Source organism: Oncorhynchus mykiss, chromosome 18, assembly GCF_013265735.2.
Source record: "Oncorhynchus mykiss isolate Arlee chromosome 18, USDA_OmykA_1.1, whole genome shotgun sequence".
Taxonomy (NCBI): Eukaryota; Metazoa; Chordata; class Actinopteri; order Salmoniformes; family Salmonidae; genus Oncorhynchus; species Oncorhynchus mykiss.
In genome coordinates this window covers 60,241,979-60,257,185 of record NC_048582.1, presented here as the reverse complement: position 1 = coordinate 60,257,185, position 15,207 = coordinate 60,241,979, and the positions used below count along the sequence as shown (strand labels likewise).

General features: G+C 43.8%; 2 protein-coding genes across 4 annotated transcripts in view; one reads left to right on the top strand and one right to left on the bottom strand.

Annotated features, from left to right (window-relative positions):
- cdk6 (cyclin-dependent kinase 6) overlaps window positions 1-479 on the bottom strand; it is a 94,716-nt gene extending 94,237 nt beyond the window's left edge. Inside the window, exon 1 of one of the 2 annotated variants that reach the window (XM_021572661.2) lies at window positions 20-479. The gene's annotated coding sequence lies outside the window, so the exon portion shown is untranslated. The remainder of the gene's footprint in view (window positions 1-19) is intronic. The other variant, XM_021572659.2, reaches the window with a different exon arrangement.
- Window positions 480-2,461: 1,982 nt separating this feature from the next.
- Window positions 2,462-15,207, top strand: part of LOC110496644 (HEPACAM family member 2) — a 52,777-nt gene continuing 40,031 nt past the window's right edge. Inside the window, exon 1 of one of the 2 annotated variants that reach the window (XM_036953420.1) lies at window positions 2,462-2,621. In XM_036953420.1, the coding sequence (XP_036809315.1) occupies window positions 2,569-2,621 (53 nt within the window). In that variant the 5' untranslated portion in view covers window positions 2,462-2,568. The remainder of the gene's footprint in view (window positions 2,622-15,207) is intronic. The other variant, XM_036953421.1, reaches the window with a different exon arrangement.

Sequence of the window (15,207 nt, the reverse complement as noted above, 5' to 3'; positions counted from 1 at the left end):
TATGAATATTTCAGCCTACCTTATTTTATGTTATCAGTGAAAGTCGCAATTGATCGTGTCCATGAATTTATGAAACATGCCCCCGATGGATAAATGTTCACACTAAGACACAACACATCACAGATCCCTCACTGTCACGCCGGGCCACACAGGTAGTCGGATGGAGCAGCTTCTGTAACCCCCATCCCTCAGCAGTAGGCTCACCACCTCTGCAACTGCAGCTCAAGCAAAGCAACTATAATACGGGGGGAGGGGGGTATTTTTTTTTACAGAAAAACACAGTGCCTACTGCAACTTGGGGGGGGGGGGGGTCATAGGACAAAAGCGTGATATATTCTCCAAGCCACGCTTTTCTCAGTTTTTCCCCTTTTTTAACTCTCTTTTCCCCATTTATCCCGGGATATGCAACGCTTGCCTGTGAGCTCCGTCTCTTCTTCGCTTTCCCACGCTGGCTGAATGTGCCTTGACCCCCTTCAGATAAGTTTGACACAGAGCAGGAACATTTCCGCATTCCTCCCGACTACAAAGACTAACCGCCTCCTTTTTCGGTATGTTGCCCTCCTTGATTATTTATCATTCATAGTTCTCTCTCGGGTTTACCTCAGAGTCAAAACTAGCAGCACCACAGGGGGGAAATCTGGGCGGCAAGAAACGTTTATTTTAATGGAACATTCGATCTATCCGGGCCATTGAAAACTATTCCATTGACAATACACCAGCGGGGAAGCAGGGTGACAAGAACGCCTTTGGCCCATAAGGTCAGGTTCGGTTCAAGGACTTGTGACTTGGGTTGTGTCAGGGGGTGATTCTCCTTCAATGACTGTATGGATTCTCGCAAGGCACTCACCCCTTCTAGGGTGGTCATTTTCAATGTTTTCAATGCTTCATCTTCATGTGAGATGCCCCCCATGATGAGTTTTTTGTGGCCCCCATCAAAGTTGCCCATCCCTGGCCTGGGTGATATTCATTTTGGGAAAAAATAAATACCGGTATGTAAATTATCCAATTAAATATGTATATTATTATAATTTATGGCACATAAAATAATATAGATGAACATAAGTGTTATGTGTCTTTCAAAATTGGGATGAAAAGTGATTTATCCAAAACTGTTATGAGATTTCTATTAGGCCTCTTTCAGGTGTGATACTACGATATATAATTGAATAATAAAAAACGAAATCAACAATAACTTTTTTGTTTATTATGCATGTCAATGGATATTCTGTTTTTTGCATTTTCTTTAGAATGAATCCATGGGCTTTTGTGACAATCAGTGACAATAGATTTAGTATCTGGTAGCTTATATAACCACAATAACTTAGATTTTTTTTTACAATTCTAAATCTATTAAAGTGTCACAAAGTAGCCTATAGCTGTGGGTCATGGCTAGAAAGGATACAGCTTTTGTCAAATTTACATCAAAAGGTTTTTGGTTATTTTTGTTTACCGTAACCATTTTTCTAATATTAATCTAATTATTTTAACCTGCTACGTTAATTATCCTAACCTGCTATGTTAATTATCCTAACCTGCTACGTTAATTATCCTAACCTGCTATGTTAATTATCCTAACCTGCTACGTTAATTATCCTAACCTGCTGAGTAAGTTCTCTTAAGCTGCTACAAAAAGTAAAATCTGACAAAGCTGTATGCTTTCTCGTCAAAACCATAAAAAAAAAACTTTTTCTGGTTCCTGGTCCAACCTGAACCTTTATAGTTTAGACTGGAGCATAACATGACGAGACTTGATGTCAGATTATCCACATGAAAGATGCCTTAGTATCATACCTTTCTTTAAAGGAGAAGATCAGAGCAGGAGACGAAAGTTCCAACAAACATTTCCTCAGAAAGTTATCTTGTGTACTGCTATCATTTTGATAAAGTGTGAAAAAGAATGTAAGACTTTTGATTGTCATGTAACGGTTGTCGTTGGTGGAAGAAGGAGAGGACCAAGGTGCAGCGTGGTACGTGTTCATAATTATTTGAATAGCACACTGAAAAATACAAAAACAACAACGTGAACGACCGAAACAGTTCTGTCTGGTACAGATACGAAACAGAAAACAACTACCCACAACTCAAGGGCGAAACCAGGCTGCCTAAGTATGGTTCTCAATCAGAGACAACGATTGACAGCTGCCTCTGATTGGGAACCATACCAGGCCAAACACATAGAAATACAAACATAGAACAAAACATAGACAGCGCACCCCAACTCACGCCCTGACCAACCTAAAATAGAGACATAAAAAAGGAACTAAGGTCAGGACGTGGCATGTAATTTGATTTCAATGGAAAAAGTAAATCTGGGGTGGGGTGGGGGGGTAGGTGGGGGTGGGGTTATGGGTGGGGGGATTGGAGGGCAAAATGAGTCTGAAGTAGCCAATCCCACCCACCCTAGCCAATCCAAAATGCATAATTAGCATTACAAAGAAAGCACACAATACAGGCAACGCATTCTGAACCAATAACTATAAACGTGGACATTTCTATTGTAGCATGATCATTGTCTGCTTTACATGAACGCTGAGAGAGCCATCCCCCAGATGTAATACATTAGAATGCATGCTCCTTCTTGGGCTGAAAAACAAACCAATGAAGTTCCTCTGTTGTGTGTGGTAAGTAAGTACAGACACACATGCACACACACATTACCATGCTCATTGCGATTGTAACGTTGAAACATGAATAACTTTCTCACATTATTCTCAAAAATCATTACTCAAAAACATTGTTGTAAACACAGGGCACATACGCTTGGGAATCTCCTATCTATAAGTCTATGAATGTTAATGTTAATGTGGTTATTCTATTACTATAGATTCATGCATAACACAGAGGTGAAGGTGCTATAACACATAGGTCAAGGTGTTATAACTCAGAGGTAAATGTGTTGTAACTCAGAGGTAATTGTGTTGTAACTCAGAGGTAAATGTGTTATAACGCAGAGGTCAAGGTGTCAAATCAGAGGTCAAGGTGTTATAACTCAGAGGTCAAGGTATTATAACTCAGAGGTAAAGATTCTATAACTCAGAGGTAAATGTGTTATAACGCAGAGGTAGATGTGTTATAACGCAGAAGTAATTGTGTTGTAACTCAGAGGTAATTGTGTTGTAACTCAGAGGTAAATGTGTTATAAATCAGAGGTAAATGTGTTATAACTCGGAAATAAAGTTAGAATTCAGAGGTAATGGTCTTATAAGTCAGAGGTAAATGTATTAGAATTCAGAGGTAAAGGTGGTATAATTCAGAGGTAAATGTGTTATAACAGAGAGGTAAAGACTCTATAACACAGAGGTAAATGTGTAATGACTCAGAGGTAAATGTGTTATAACAGAGGTCAATGTGTCAAATCAGATGTCAAGGTGTTATAACTCAGAGGTAAATGTGTTATAACTCAGCGGTCAAGGTGTTATAACTGAGAGGTAAATGTGTTATAACTCAAGAGGTAAATGTGTTATCAGTGGTGTAAACTACTTAAGTACAAATACTTTAAGTACAACTTAAGTCGTTTTTGGGGGTATCTGTACTTTACTTTACTTTACTAATTATATTTTTGACTTGGACTTTTATTTCATTACATTCCTAAAGAAAATTATGTGCTTTTTACTCCATACATTTTCCCGACACCCAAAAGTACTCGTTCAATTTTGAATACTTAGCAGGTCAGGAAAATTGTCCAATTCACACACTTATCAAGAGAACATCCCTGGTCATCCCTACTGCTTCTGATCTGGACGCTCACTAAACACAAATTTATTGTTTGTAAATTATATCTGAGTGCTGGAGTGTGCCTCTGGCTAGTCGTAAATTGTAAAACAAGAAAATGGTGCCTTCTGGTTTGCTTAACATAAGGAATTTAAAATGATTTATACTTTTACTTTTACTTTTGATAATTAAGTATATTTATATATAAAACCAAATACTTTTAGACATTTACTCAAGTTTTAGACTTTAACTCAAGTAGTATTTTACTGGGTGACTCACTTTTACTTTAGTAATTTTCTATTGAGAAATCTTTACTTTTACTCAAGTATAACAATTGGATACTTTTTCCACCACTGTGTGTTATAAAATACAGGTCAAGGTGTAATAACACAGAGGTGTAGAACAACAGTAATGGTGGAACACAAGCTGATAAACAAAGTAGGTGATTTAAATGCTCCTTGAGTTTAGTCCTCAATAACTTCTCTGTTGTCCCCTCAAGAAGAAGAAGCCTGCTCTACCGCCATGTTAATCATTTAAATAGTCCCACACGACAGTTCAAACACAACATTAGTCACAGTGAATACCTTTGTGCCAACATGTACACTATACCACAGAATCTGTAATGAAAGTATAGTTTTCACAGAAATAATGGAATGTAGTTTGTTAACCAGACACACCCTTTTGGATTTTGACCCTCAATGAGATATACTATGAAAAAACAAGTCTATTGTTTTCAGACAACACCGTCCCCGTCACCGTCCCCGTCCCCGTCACCGTCACCGTCACCAACCCCGTCACCGTCCCCGTCACCGTCACTGTCACCGTCACCGTCCCCGTCACCGTCACCGTCACTGTCACCGTCAACGTCCCCGTCACCGTCCCCGTCCCCGTCACCGTCACCGTCCCCGTCACCGTCCCCGTCACCATCACCGTCCCCGTCACCGTCACTGTCACCTTATGACAAATCTTGGCAAGAGAGTTAGGTAGTTATGGATAAGACATCATTTACACCCTTCTAGCGGCCTGAACGTTGTGGTGATTAGACAGTTGGTCTCTTTAACCCGAGGCTTAGCATGGATACAGTGATATCATACGCCTGGCTGGAGAGATAAAGTCGTCAACCTCTTAGTTGGAAAACTCACCAGCTCTACTGCTTATGTTTTGATCATCGCTCCTGCCTTCTGTTGAGATAAACTAGAGATCAACTGTAAGGTTGGGTCTCAGGTCAACGACCTACAGTATAACTATGATCATCGCTCCTGCCTTCTGTTGAGATAAACTAGAGATCAACTGTAAGGTTGGGTCTCAGGTCAACGACCTACAGTATAACTATGATCATCGCTCCTGCCTTCTGTTGAGATAAACTAGAGATCAACTGTAAGGTTGGGTCTCAGGTCAACGACCTACAGTATAACTATGATCATCGCTCCTGCCTTCTGTTGAGATAAACTAGAGATCAACTGTAAGGTTGGGTCTCAGGTCAACGACCTACAGTATAACTATGATCATCGCTCCTGCCTTCTGTTGAGATAAACTAGAGATCAACTGTAAGGTTGGGTCTCAGGTCAACGACTTGTGAAGTTGACTGAATAAAAATAATCTTGTTGTCGCACTAGATAGATTTCAGTGCATTTATAAGCCATGTGGTTCTCCCCCTCATGTACCAGCACCCTAGCTTTCACTCTTCTCTTTGACTGATACACTCACTGTATTAGTCTACTTTCATGCTTTGGTAATAACCAAACTTACTGTATCTGAACGTCTGAGGGCGCAATTCACTCAAATCCGCATTGCAGTATCATATCGCAGTACCATGTCATTATTTTTTCCTATGGTCAAATATAATAATATAGGGGCCTCCCGGGTGGCGCAATGGTTAAGGGCGCTGTACTGCAGCACCAGCTGTGCCACCAGAGAACCCAGGCTCTGTCGTAACTGGCCGCGACCAGGAGGTCCGTGAGGCGATGCACAATTGGCATAGCATCGTCCGGGTTAGGGAGGGCTTGGCCAGTAGGGATATCCTTGTCTCATCACTCACCAGTGACTCCTGTGGCGGGCCGGGCGCAGTCCACGTTAACCCAAGGTTGCCAGGTGCACTGTGCTTCCCCCGACACATTGGTGCAGCTGGCTTCCGGGTTGGATGCGCGCTGTGTTAAGAAGCAGTGCAGCTTGGTTGGGTTGTGTATCGGAGAATGCATGACCTTCAACCTTTGTCTCTCCCGAGCCCGTACGGGAGTTGTAGCGATGAGACAAGATAGTAGCTATTGGATACCACAAAATTGAGGATAAAATATAAAAAAAATAAATTAAAAAAAATAATTGTTTTGATCACGCAGACTGGGATATATTCTGGGAAGCCTCTGAGAATAACATTGACATATACACTGACACGGTGACTGAGTTCATCAGGAAGTGTATAGCGGATGTTGTTCCCACTGTGACTATTAAAACCTACCCAAATCAAAAACTGTGGATAGATGGCAGCATTCACACAAAACTGAAAGCGCGAACCACCACATTTATCCATGGCAAGGTGGCTGTGAATATGGTTGAATACAAACAGTGTAGTTATTTTCTCCATAAGGCAATCAAATAGGCAAAACGTCAGTACAGAGACAAAGTGGAGTCACAATTCAAAACCTCAAACACCAGACGTATGTTGCAGGGTCAACAGACAATCACAGGTTACAAAGACAAAACCAGCCACGCGGCCCGTTCCCAAGGACAGTGGGCTCTCATACTCCCTGGCCAACGTGAGTAAGACATTTAAACGATGCAATCGCCATCGCACTTCACACTGCTCCCTCCCATCTGGACAAGAGGAATACCTGTAAGAATGCTGTTCATTGACTATAGCTCAGCCTTCAACAACATAGTACCCTCCAAGCTCTTTTAAACTCAGGGCCCTGGGTCTGAACCCTGCCCTGTTCAACAGGTGGTGAAGGTAGGAAACAACACCTCCACTTCGCTGATCCTCAACACAGGGGCCCCACAAGGGTACGTGCTCAGCCCCCTCCTGTACTCCCTGTTCACCAATGACTAGGTGGCCACGCATGCCTGCAACTCAATCATCAAAGGAGAAGTTATTTTCCTGGCACTACTCCAACATGGCCCTCAAATCCTCCCTGTAGGCTGTCTCGTCATTGTTGGTAATCAGGCCTACAAAATCAGGCCTACACAACAGTTGTAGACCTGATTACCAACAATGACGAGACAGCCTGCAGGGAGGATTTGAGGGCCATGTTGGAGTAGTGCCAGGAAAATAACCTCTCCCTCAACGTCAACAAAACAAAGGAACATGGACTTCAGGAAACAGCAGAGAGAACCCGCACCTATCCACATCGTCAGGACCGCAGTGGAGAATGTGAAAAGCTTCAAGTTCCTCAGCGTACATATCACAGATGATCTGAAATTGTCCACCCACACAGACAGTGTGGTGAAGAAGGTGCAACAGCGTCTCTTAAACCTCAGGCGGCTGAAGAAATTCGGCTTCGCCCCTAAGACCCTCACAAACCTTTACAGATGCACAATTGAGAGCATCCTCTCGGGCTCTATCACCACCTGATAAGGCCACTGCACTGCCCACAACCGCAGGGCTCTCCAGAGGGTGGTGCGGTCTGCCCAAAGTTTCACCGGGGGAACACTGCCTTCCCTCCAGGACACCTACAGCACCCGATCTCACAGGAAGGCAAAAAGGATAATAAAGGTCATCAACCACCCGAGCCACGGCCTTTTTACCCCGCTCCCATCCAGAAGGCAAGGTCAGTACAGGTACATTAAAGCTGGAACTGAGAGACTGTAAAACAGCTTCTATCTCAAGGCCATCAGACTTTTAAAAAGCCATCCCTAGCCGGCTACCAGCTGGTTACTCAACCCTGCACCTTAGAGGCTGCTGCCCAAGACACTGTACATAGACATAGAATCACTGGTCACTTTAATAATGGAACACTAGTCACTTTAATAATGTTTACATACTGCTTTACTCATTTCATATGTATATACTGTATTCTATTCTACTGTATTTTAGTCAATGCCACTCCGACATTGTTCTTCCAAATATTTATATATTTCTTAACTCCATTCTTTTACTTAAAATGTTTGTGTATTGTTGTGCATTGTTAAATATTACCGCACTGTTGGAGCTAGGAACACAAGCATTTAGCTACATCTGCTAAATATGTGTATGCGACCAACATAATTTGATTTGATCCGCCGATGTCACACTTCCGCATCTGCGGTGAAAGGTGACAGGCATCTTGAGACTCGTCTGAGGTTGGTAGAGCCAATCTGCCAACATCTGTATGTAGAGTCTGAACAGTACACACTAATATGACCCCCTGTGAAAAGGTGATACTCTCCTGAATGTCACGACTCCTACCGAAGGTGGCTCCCCTTCCCGTTCGGGTGGCGCTCGGCGGTCGTCGTCACCGGCCTACTAGCTGCCACTGATTCTTTCCTCCCCCTCCTTGTCTGTTTATTGGTTACACCTGTTGTGTATTTGCTGATTAGTTGGGCTTTATTAGCAAGCCTGTTACTCGTGTGCACGTCTGTGGGTTACGTGTTTCCCATTTCGTGGGTTTTGCTGGACAGTTTAAGTCCCCGTGTTTGGCGCGTTTGTTTTATTGTACACCCTGTGTTTTCGTGGGGTTGGCTTATGTTCGCCGTTTTGTGCAATAATTAGCACTACCCTGAACTCTCTGCTTCCTGCGCCTGACTTCTCACCCACTACACCCAGAACGTTAAACATGTCTGTTGTTTTGGTCTAGAATAACCACAGGACTCACAATACTTGTCAAAAGGTCCCCTGGAACCAGTTGAAAAAATGTGTGGAAGTAAACGACATGACCAAAGTATGTGGATAATATGGAGTTGGTCCCCCCTTTGCTGCTATAACAGCCTCCACTCTTCTGGGAAGACTTTCCACCAGTTGTTGGAACATTGCTGTATGGACTTGCATCCATTCAGTCACAAGAGCATTAGTGAGGTCGGGCACTGATGTTGGGCGATTTGGCCTAGCTCGCAGTTGGCGTTCCAATTCATCCCTAAGGTGTTCGATGGGGTTGAGGTCAGGGCTCTGTGCAGGCCAGTCAAGTTCCTCCACATCGATCTCAACCAACCATTTCTGTATGGCCCTCACTTTGTGCACGGGGGCATTGTCATGCTGAAACTTTTGCCACAAAGTTAGAAGCACAGACATGCCTAGAATGTCATTGTATGCTGTAGTGTTAAGATATCCATTCACTGGAACTAAGGGGCCTAGCCCGAACCATGAAAAACAGCCCCAGACCATTATTCCTCCTCCACCAAACTTTACAGTTGGTATTATGTTTCGGGACAGGTAGCGTTCTCCTGGCATCCGCCAAACCCAGATTCGTATGTCGGACTGCCAGATGGTGAAGTATGATTCATCACTCCAGAAAATGTGTTTCTGCTCCAGAGTCCAATGGCGACAAGCTTTACACCACTCCAGACGACGCTTGGCATTGCACATGGTGATCTTGGGCTTGTGTGCGGCTGCTCTGCCATGGAAACCCATTTTATGAAACTCCCAACGAACAGTTCTTGTGCTGATGTTGCTTCCAGAGGCAGTTGTTTGGAACTTGGTAGTGAGTTTTGCAACCAAGGAAAGACAATTTTTTACCCACTACGCTCTTCAGCTCTTGGCGGTCCCGATCTGTGAGCTTGTGTGGCCTACTACATCACAGCTGAGCCGTTGTTGCTCCTAGATGTTTCCACTTCACAATAACAGCACTTACAGTTGACCGGGGAAGCTCTAGCAGGGCAGAAATTTGACAAACTGACTTGTTGGAAAGGTGGCATCCTATGACGGTGCCACGTTGAAAGTCACTGAGCTCTTCAGTAAGGTCATTCTACTGCCAATGTTTGTTTATTCAATCTTGGTTTCATCAGACCAGATCATCTTGTTTCTCATGGACTGAGAGTCTTTAGGTGCCTTTTGGCAAACTCCAAGCAGGCTGTCATGTGCCTTTTACTGAGGAGTGGCTTCCATCTGGCCACTACCATAAATTACTGATTGGTGGAATGCTGCAGAGATGGCTGTCCTTCTGGAAGGTTCTCGCATCTCCACAGAGGAACTCTGGAGCTCTGTCAGAGTGACATCGGGTGACATTTTTTTTACCCTTCCCCAGATCTGTGCCGACACAATCCTGTCTCAGAGCTCCAAGGACAAATCTTTCAACCTCATCGCTTGGTTTTTGCCCTGACATGCACTGTCAACTGTGGGACCATATAGACAGGTGTATGCCTATCCAAATCATGTCCAATCAATTGCATTTACCACTGGTGGACTCCAATCAAGTTCTGTAAACATCTCAAGGATGATCAATGGAAACAGGATATACCAGAGCTCAATTTTGAGTTTCATTGCAAAGGGTTTGAATACTTATGTTTAATAAACATATTTTTTTATATAACACAGATGTCGCTGGGCCAATTGTGCGCAACCCTATGGAAATCCCAATCGCTGCCGGTTGTGATACAGCCCGGGATTGAACCTGGGTCTGTAGTGATACCTCTAGCACTGCGATGCACCACTGGGGAGGCCCTATATATTTGTTTATACTTCAAGGGGTCTTAACATTTAAAATCAAATAACAAAAAGATCCTTGTTATGACCTTCTTAAACAATTCTATATAGCTTAGTATATAGCCCACCCTCTCCCGGCTTAGACAGGGCGTAGACTCTTATGGGTAAAAGATGGAGTCTGCAGTAGGGGGAAACTGTGCTAATGGCCGCCCACCACCACAGTTATTGTTTTTGTTGCTGAGCTGAGGAGCGTCGCTCAGCATGGTACAAATGGGGGACCTGCAGCACATATTGTTCTCTTCTATCGGTTGTGCAATGATGTCAGAGGAAGTGGCTGTTTCCCCGTTAAGGATTCCAGCTTTAAAACAACTGCAATCTGTCACGTTCTGACCTTAGTTCTTTTGTTATGTCTTTGTTTTAGTATGGTCAGGGTGTGAGTTGGGTGGGTGGTCTATGTTCCGTTTTCTATGTGTTTGCGTTTGGCCTGTTATGGTTCTCAATCAGAGGCAGGTGTCGTTAGTTTTGTTGTTTTTGTTCGAGTATTCGTTTTCATTAAGAGAGAATATGAATCCCCACCACGCTGCACCTTGGTCCTCCTCTCTATCTCCCAACGACGAGCGTTACACAAGCAGACATTTTGAGAGACTGCTGTACTAATTATGGGGCTTACTCCATGTAGCCATGTCTGTTTGAGGTCCATGAAATGTTTGACTGTTTGAAAATACAACTCTTCTATTGTTGTAACGCTTCTATTTCAAACAAGTACTATTATTGGAAATGTTTGCTTGAATGTGTTAAGTCATGTTATTGCCTGTAGGGTTGTCGAGATCCTTGGGCAGACTGCAACTAAAGGGAGTTTGATAATAGTTTTGGGTAAACTCTCCTCTCAGGTAGAACGTTCTAGAAATCAGACATATTTAGTACACAAAGACACTGCAGTGCTTTGGCAGATGTGATTAAATCTGGCCCTAAGTAACAGGTGAGCAACTAAGTATGAATGGGTTATCTATTGTGGTGTAGATGTCCACGGGACACCTTAGGTGTTTAACCCTTTATGTGTCCCACATGGCTCCCTATTTTGCTATATAGTGCACTATTTTAGACTTTTGAAAAGTAGTGCACTACATAGGGGACACTGTCACCTAAACGGTGTGATCCACTGCCCCAAGAGAGGTTTGGGTGGGCAGCAGCTGCTGTTCAACCATCCAGGGGAGAATGATAGCCGACTCCCAGACCACACACACACCCACACACAGGACCACTCGTCTACACACAAGCCCTGTACTCCAGAACTGCTGCCCCTCAGATCAGCTTTCACACCCACACACAAGCAGAGACACAAATACACCCACACACAAGCAGAGACACACACACACACACATACACACACACACACACACACACACACACACACACAAACACAGTATGACAACTGAAGGGGAAGTCCAGCAGTGATTGGAGACTTTATTGTAAAGAAGCACAGCTGTCACCATGAGACTGACTCACAACTGGTAAGGACCCCATAAAGATATTGGATACCTTGGCCTATTATACAGTAAGTGCAGAGGGGTTTTCCTTAGTAGTCATGGTCTTCAATTAGCATACCTTCTCATCAAACAATCATGATTTCCTAGCTGAATGATGCCGTAAAATCTTTACATACGCTATATGTCAAATGGGTTTATTTAAAAAACTGGATTTGAGGGCATCCAAGCATGACTGATGAGGTTGGAACAGTCCAGTCTTTCGCGATTTCTTACACACTTGTTGCGGAATAAGCCAAATAAGACACAACACATGGCGATAAACATTTCACCCCTGTCAAAATGAAACTCTGCAATCAAAACCTAACAATCATTTTTCAAAATGGCATTTTTGCAACAGAATGATACACACAGGTACCATTTCAATGAACACAAAAATAGAAATGCTTCAGAAAAAAATATATACAGCTTATTTTTTTTGCCATTGCAGGTTTTTAGAGCAAAAAAAACACAAAGAATTACAGTACTCAACAACAAATGTTACTGTAAACTCACGGAAACAAAAATAATTACAGTAAAATTACAGTGCAATGGTAAAAAAAAAAAAAAAGATTGCAAGGGATTGTAAGGGATGGGGTGGATGGTTTATGGATCCCGCCTTCTGTTAGGGTCTGGCCACATCACCTCATCCACATCACAAGCAATGTCATCCCTGGGTAGGCAACAGGAAAAATATCGCCTTCTGACCCCACCTCAATGTCTCCGCATGCCTCTTCCATTGCTTTCAGAAGAGGCAGGCGGGCATGTGGTTGGCAGTCATACACTTTCCAACGACAAGCCGAAAATAATTCCTCAATCGGATTGAGAAATGGGGAGTAAGGGGGTAAGTATACAACTGAGAAGTTATTGTGGTTGGTGAACCAGTCCCTGACCAGAGCAGCCCGGTGGAAACTAACGTTATCCCAGATGACAACAAACCTGTGTTGCTCTGGTCCGTTCTGAACAACTGCATTATGTAGTGCATCCAGAAATATGATAATGTGTGCAGTATTGTAGGGACCGAGGGTGGCGTGGTGATGGAGAACTCCTTGCAGACTAGTGGCGGTGCTCAAGGTGATATTTCCCCCTTGCAGCCCAGAGACATTCACAACGGCTCTGTAACATTTCCCCCTCGCAGCCCAGAGACATTCACAACGGCTCTTTGTCCTGTAACATTTCTCCCTCGCGGCCTCCCGGGTGGTGCAGTAGTTAAGGGCGCTGTACTGCAGCGCCAGCTGTGCCATCAGAGTCCCTGGGTTCGCGCCCAGGCTCTGTCGTAACCGGCCGCGACCGGGAGGTCTCTGAAGAGGATCTCTGAAGGTCGCAGCCCAGAGACATTCACAACGGCTCTTTGTTCTGTAACATTTCCCCCTCGCAGCCCAGAGACATTCACAACAGCTCTGTAACATTTCCCCCTCGCAGCCCAGAGACATTCACAACGGCTCTGTAACATTTCCCCCTCGCAGCCCAGAGACATTCACAACGGCTCTGTGATATTTCCCCCTCGCAGCCCAGAGACATTCACAACGGCTCTGTGATATTTCCCCCTCGCAGCCCAGAGACATTCACAACGGCTCTGTGATATTTCCCCCTCGCAGCCCAGAGACATTCACAACGGCTCTGTGATATTTCCCCCTCGCAGCCCAGAGACATTCACAACGGCTCTGTGACATTTCCCCCTCGCAGCCCAGAGACATTCACAACGGCTCTTTGTCCTGTAACATTTCGGCCCCAACGCCTGGTTTTAGCTAGATTGAATCCAGCTTCATCAATGAACATTAACTCATGAGGCTGTGCAGCTACATCAAACTCCAGGACTCTCTGTAACAGAAAATGTTTACACTGTACCGTGAATATGGTGTAACTCAAAACACAGGACCACAATGTCTACATTTTGACACAAGGATGGGGGTGGGGGTGGGGGATGGGTTGGGTCAGACACGTTCAGTCAAAACTACAAGCTACAGAATGGGGGCACCTGCCTAGGTCACATACTGTCAAAACTACAAGCTATAGAATAGGGGCACCTGCCTAGGTCACATACTGTCAAAACTACAAGCTATAGAATGGGGGCACCTGCCTAGGTCACATACTGTCAAAACTACAAGCTATAGAATGGGGCACCTGCCTAGGTCACATACTGTCAAAACTACAAGCTACAGAATGGGGCACCTGCCTAGGTCACATGCTGTCAAAACTACAAGCTACAGAATAGGGGCACCTGCCTAGGTCACATGCTGTCAAAACGACTAGCTACAGAATGGGGCACCTGCCTAGGTCACATACTGTCGAAACTACAAGCTATAGAATAGGGGCACCTGCCTAGGTCACATACTGCTTCGTCTGAATGTATCTATGCAGTGCCAATAGAACACAATCTACTGCCATTACTGTATTACAGTATAGTACAACAACACTTACTTGCACATAGTCATAGTGAAGGTCTTTGACTCTAACACTGTTCCTCTCAAATGGAACCCTGTACAGCTGCTTCCTCATAAGTTGGTGTTGACGCAAGATGCAGCAGAGTGTCGACATACTGACACGGTTGATACTATGGAATGTTGTGTGATCTGCAATGATTTGCTCTCGTAGTTGATGTAGGCGGATGGTGTTGTTTGCCAACACTAGGTTGACAATGGCCAGTTGATGGGTGAACAGACGTTGCCTTCCACCCTCAGGAGGTCGTCTGGCAGTTCTGTAGAAAATGCAAGTATATGATGTCGTTGGTTAGGTTCTTTTTTTACACACTATACTGTCATACTGTCATACATCAAAAATGTATTACATGTACTTCACAGCACTATACCTATTTTTTGGTTCACTGAGGAGCATAGACCTAATGTTGAAGGACTACATTGTATTGTACTGTGATGCAGAATGATGTGCAACAATCATGAAGTGGAACAACATTTATTGGATATTTCAAACTTTTTTAACAAATCAAAAACTGAAAAATTGGGCGTGCAAAATTATTCAGCCCCTTTACTTTCAGTGCAGCAAACTCTCTCCAGAAGTTCAGTGAGGATCTCTGAATGATCCAATGTTGACCTACATGACTAATGATGATAAATACAATCCACCTGTGTGTTATCAAGTCTCCGTATAAATGCACCTGCACTGTGATAGTCTCAGAGGTCCGTTAAAAGCGCAGAGCATCATGAAGAACAAGGAACACACCAGGCAGGTCCGAGATACTGTTGTGAAGAAGTTTAAAGCCGGATTTGGATACAAAAATATTTCCCAAGCTTTAAACATCCCAAGGAGCACTGTGCAAGCGATAATATTGAAATGGAAGGAGTATCAGACCACTGCAAAGCTACCAAGACCAGGCCGTCCCTCTAAACTTTCAGCTCATACAAGGAGAAGACTGATCAGAGATGCAGCCAAGAGGCCCATGATCACTCTGGATGAACTGCAGAGATC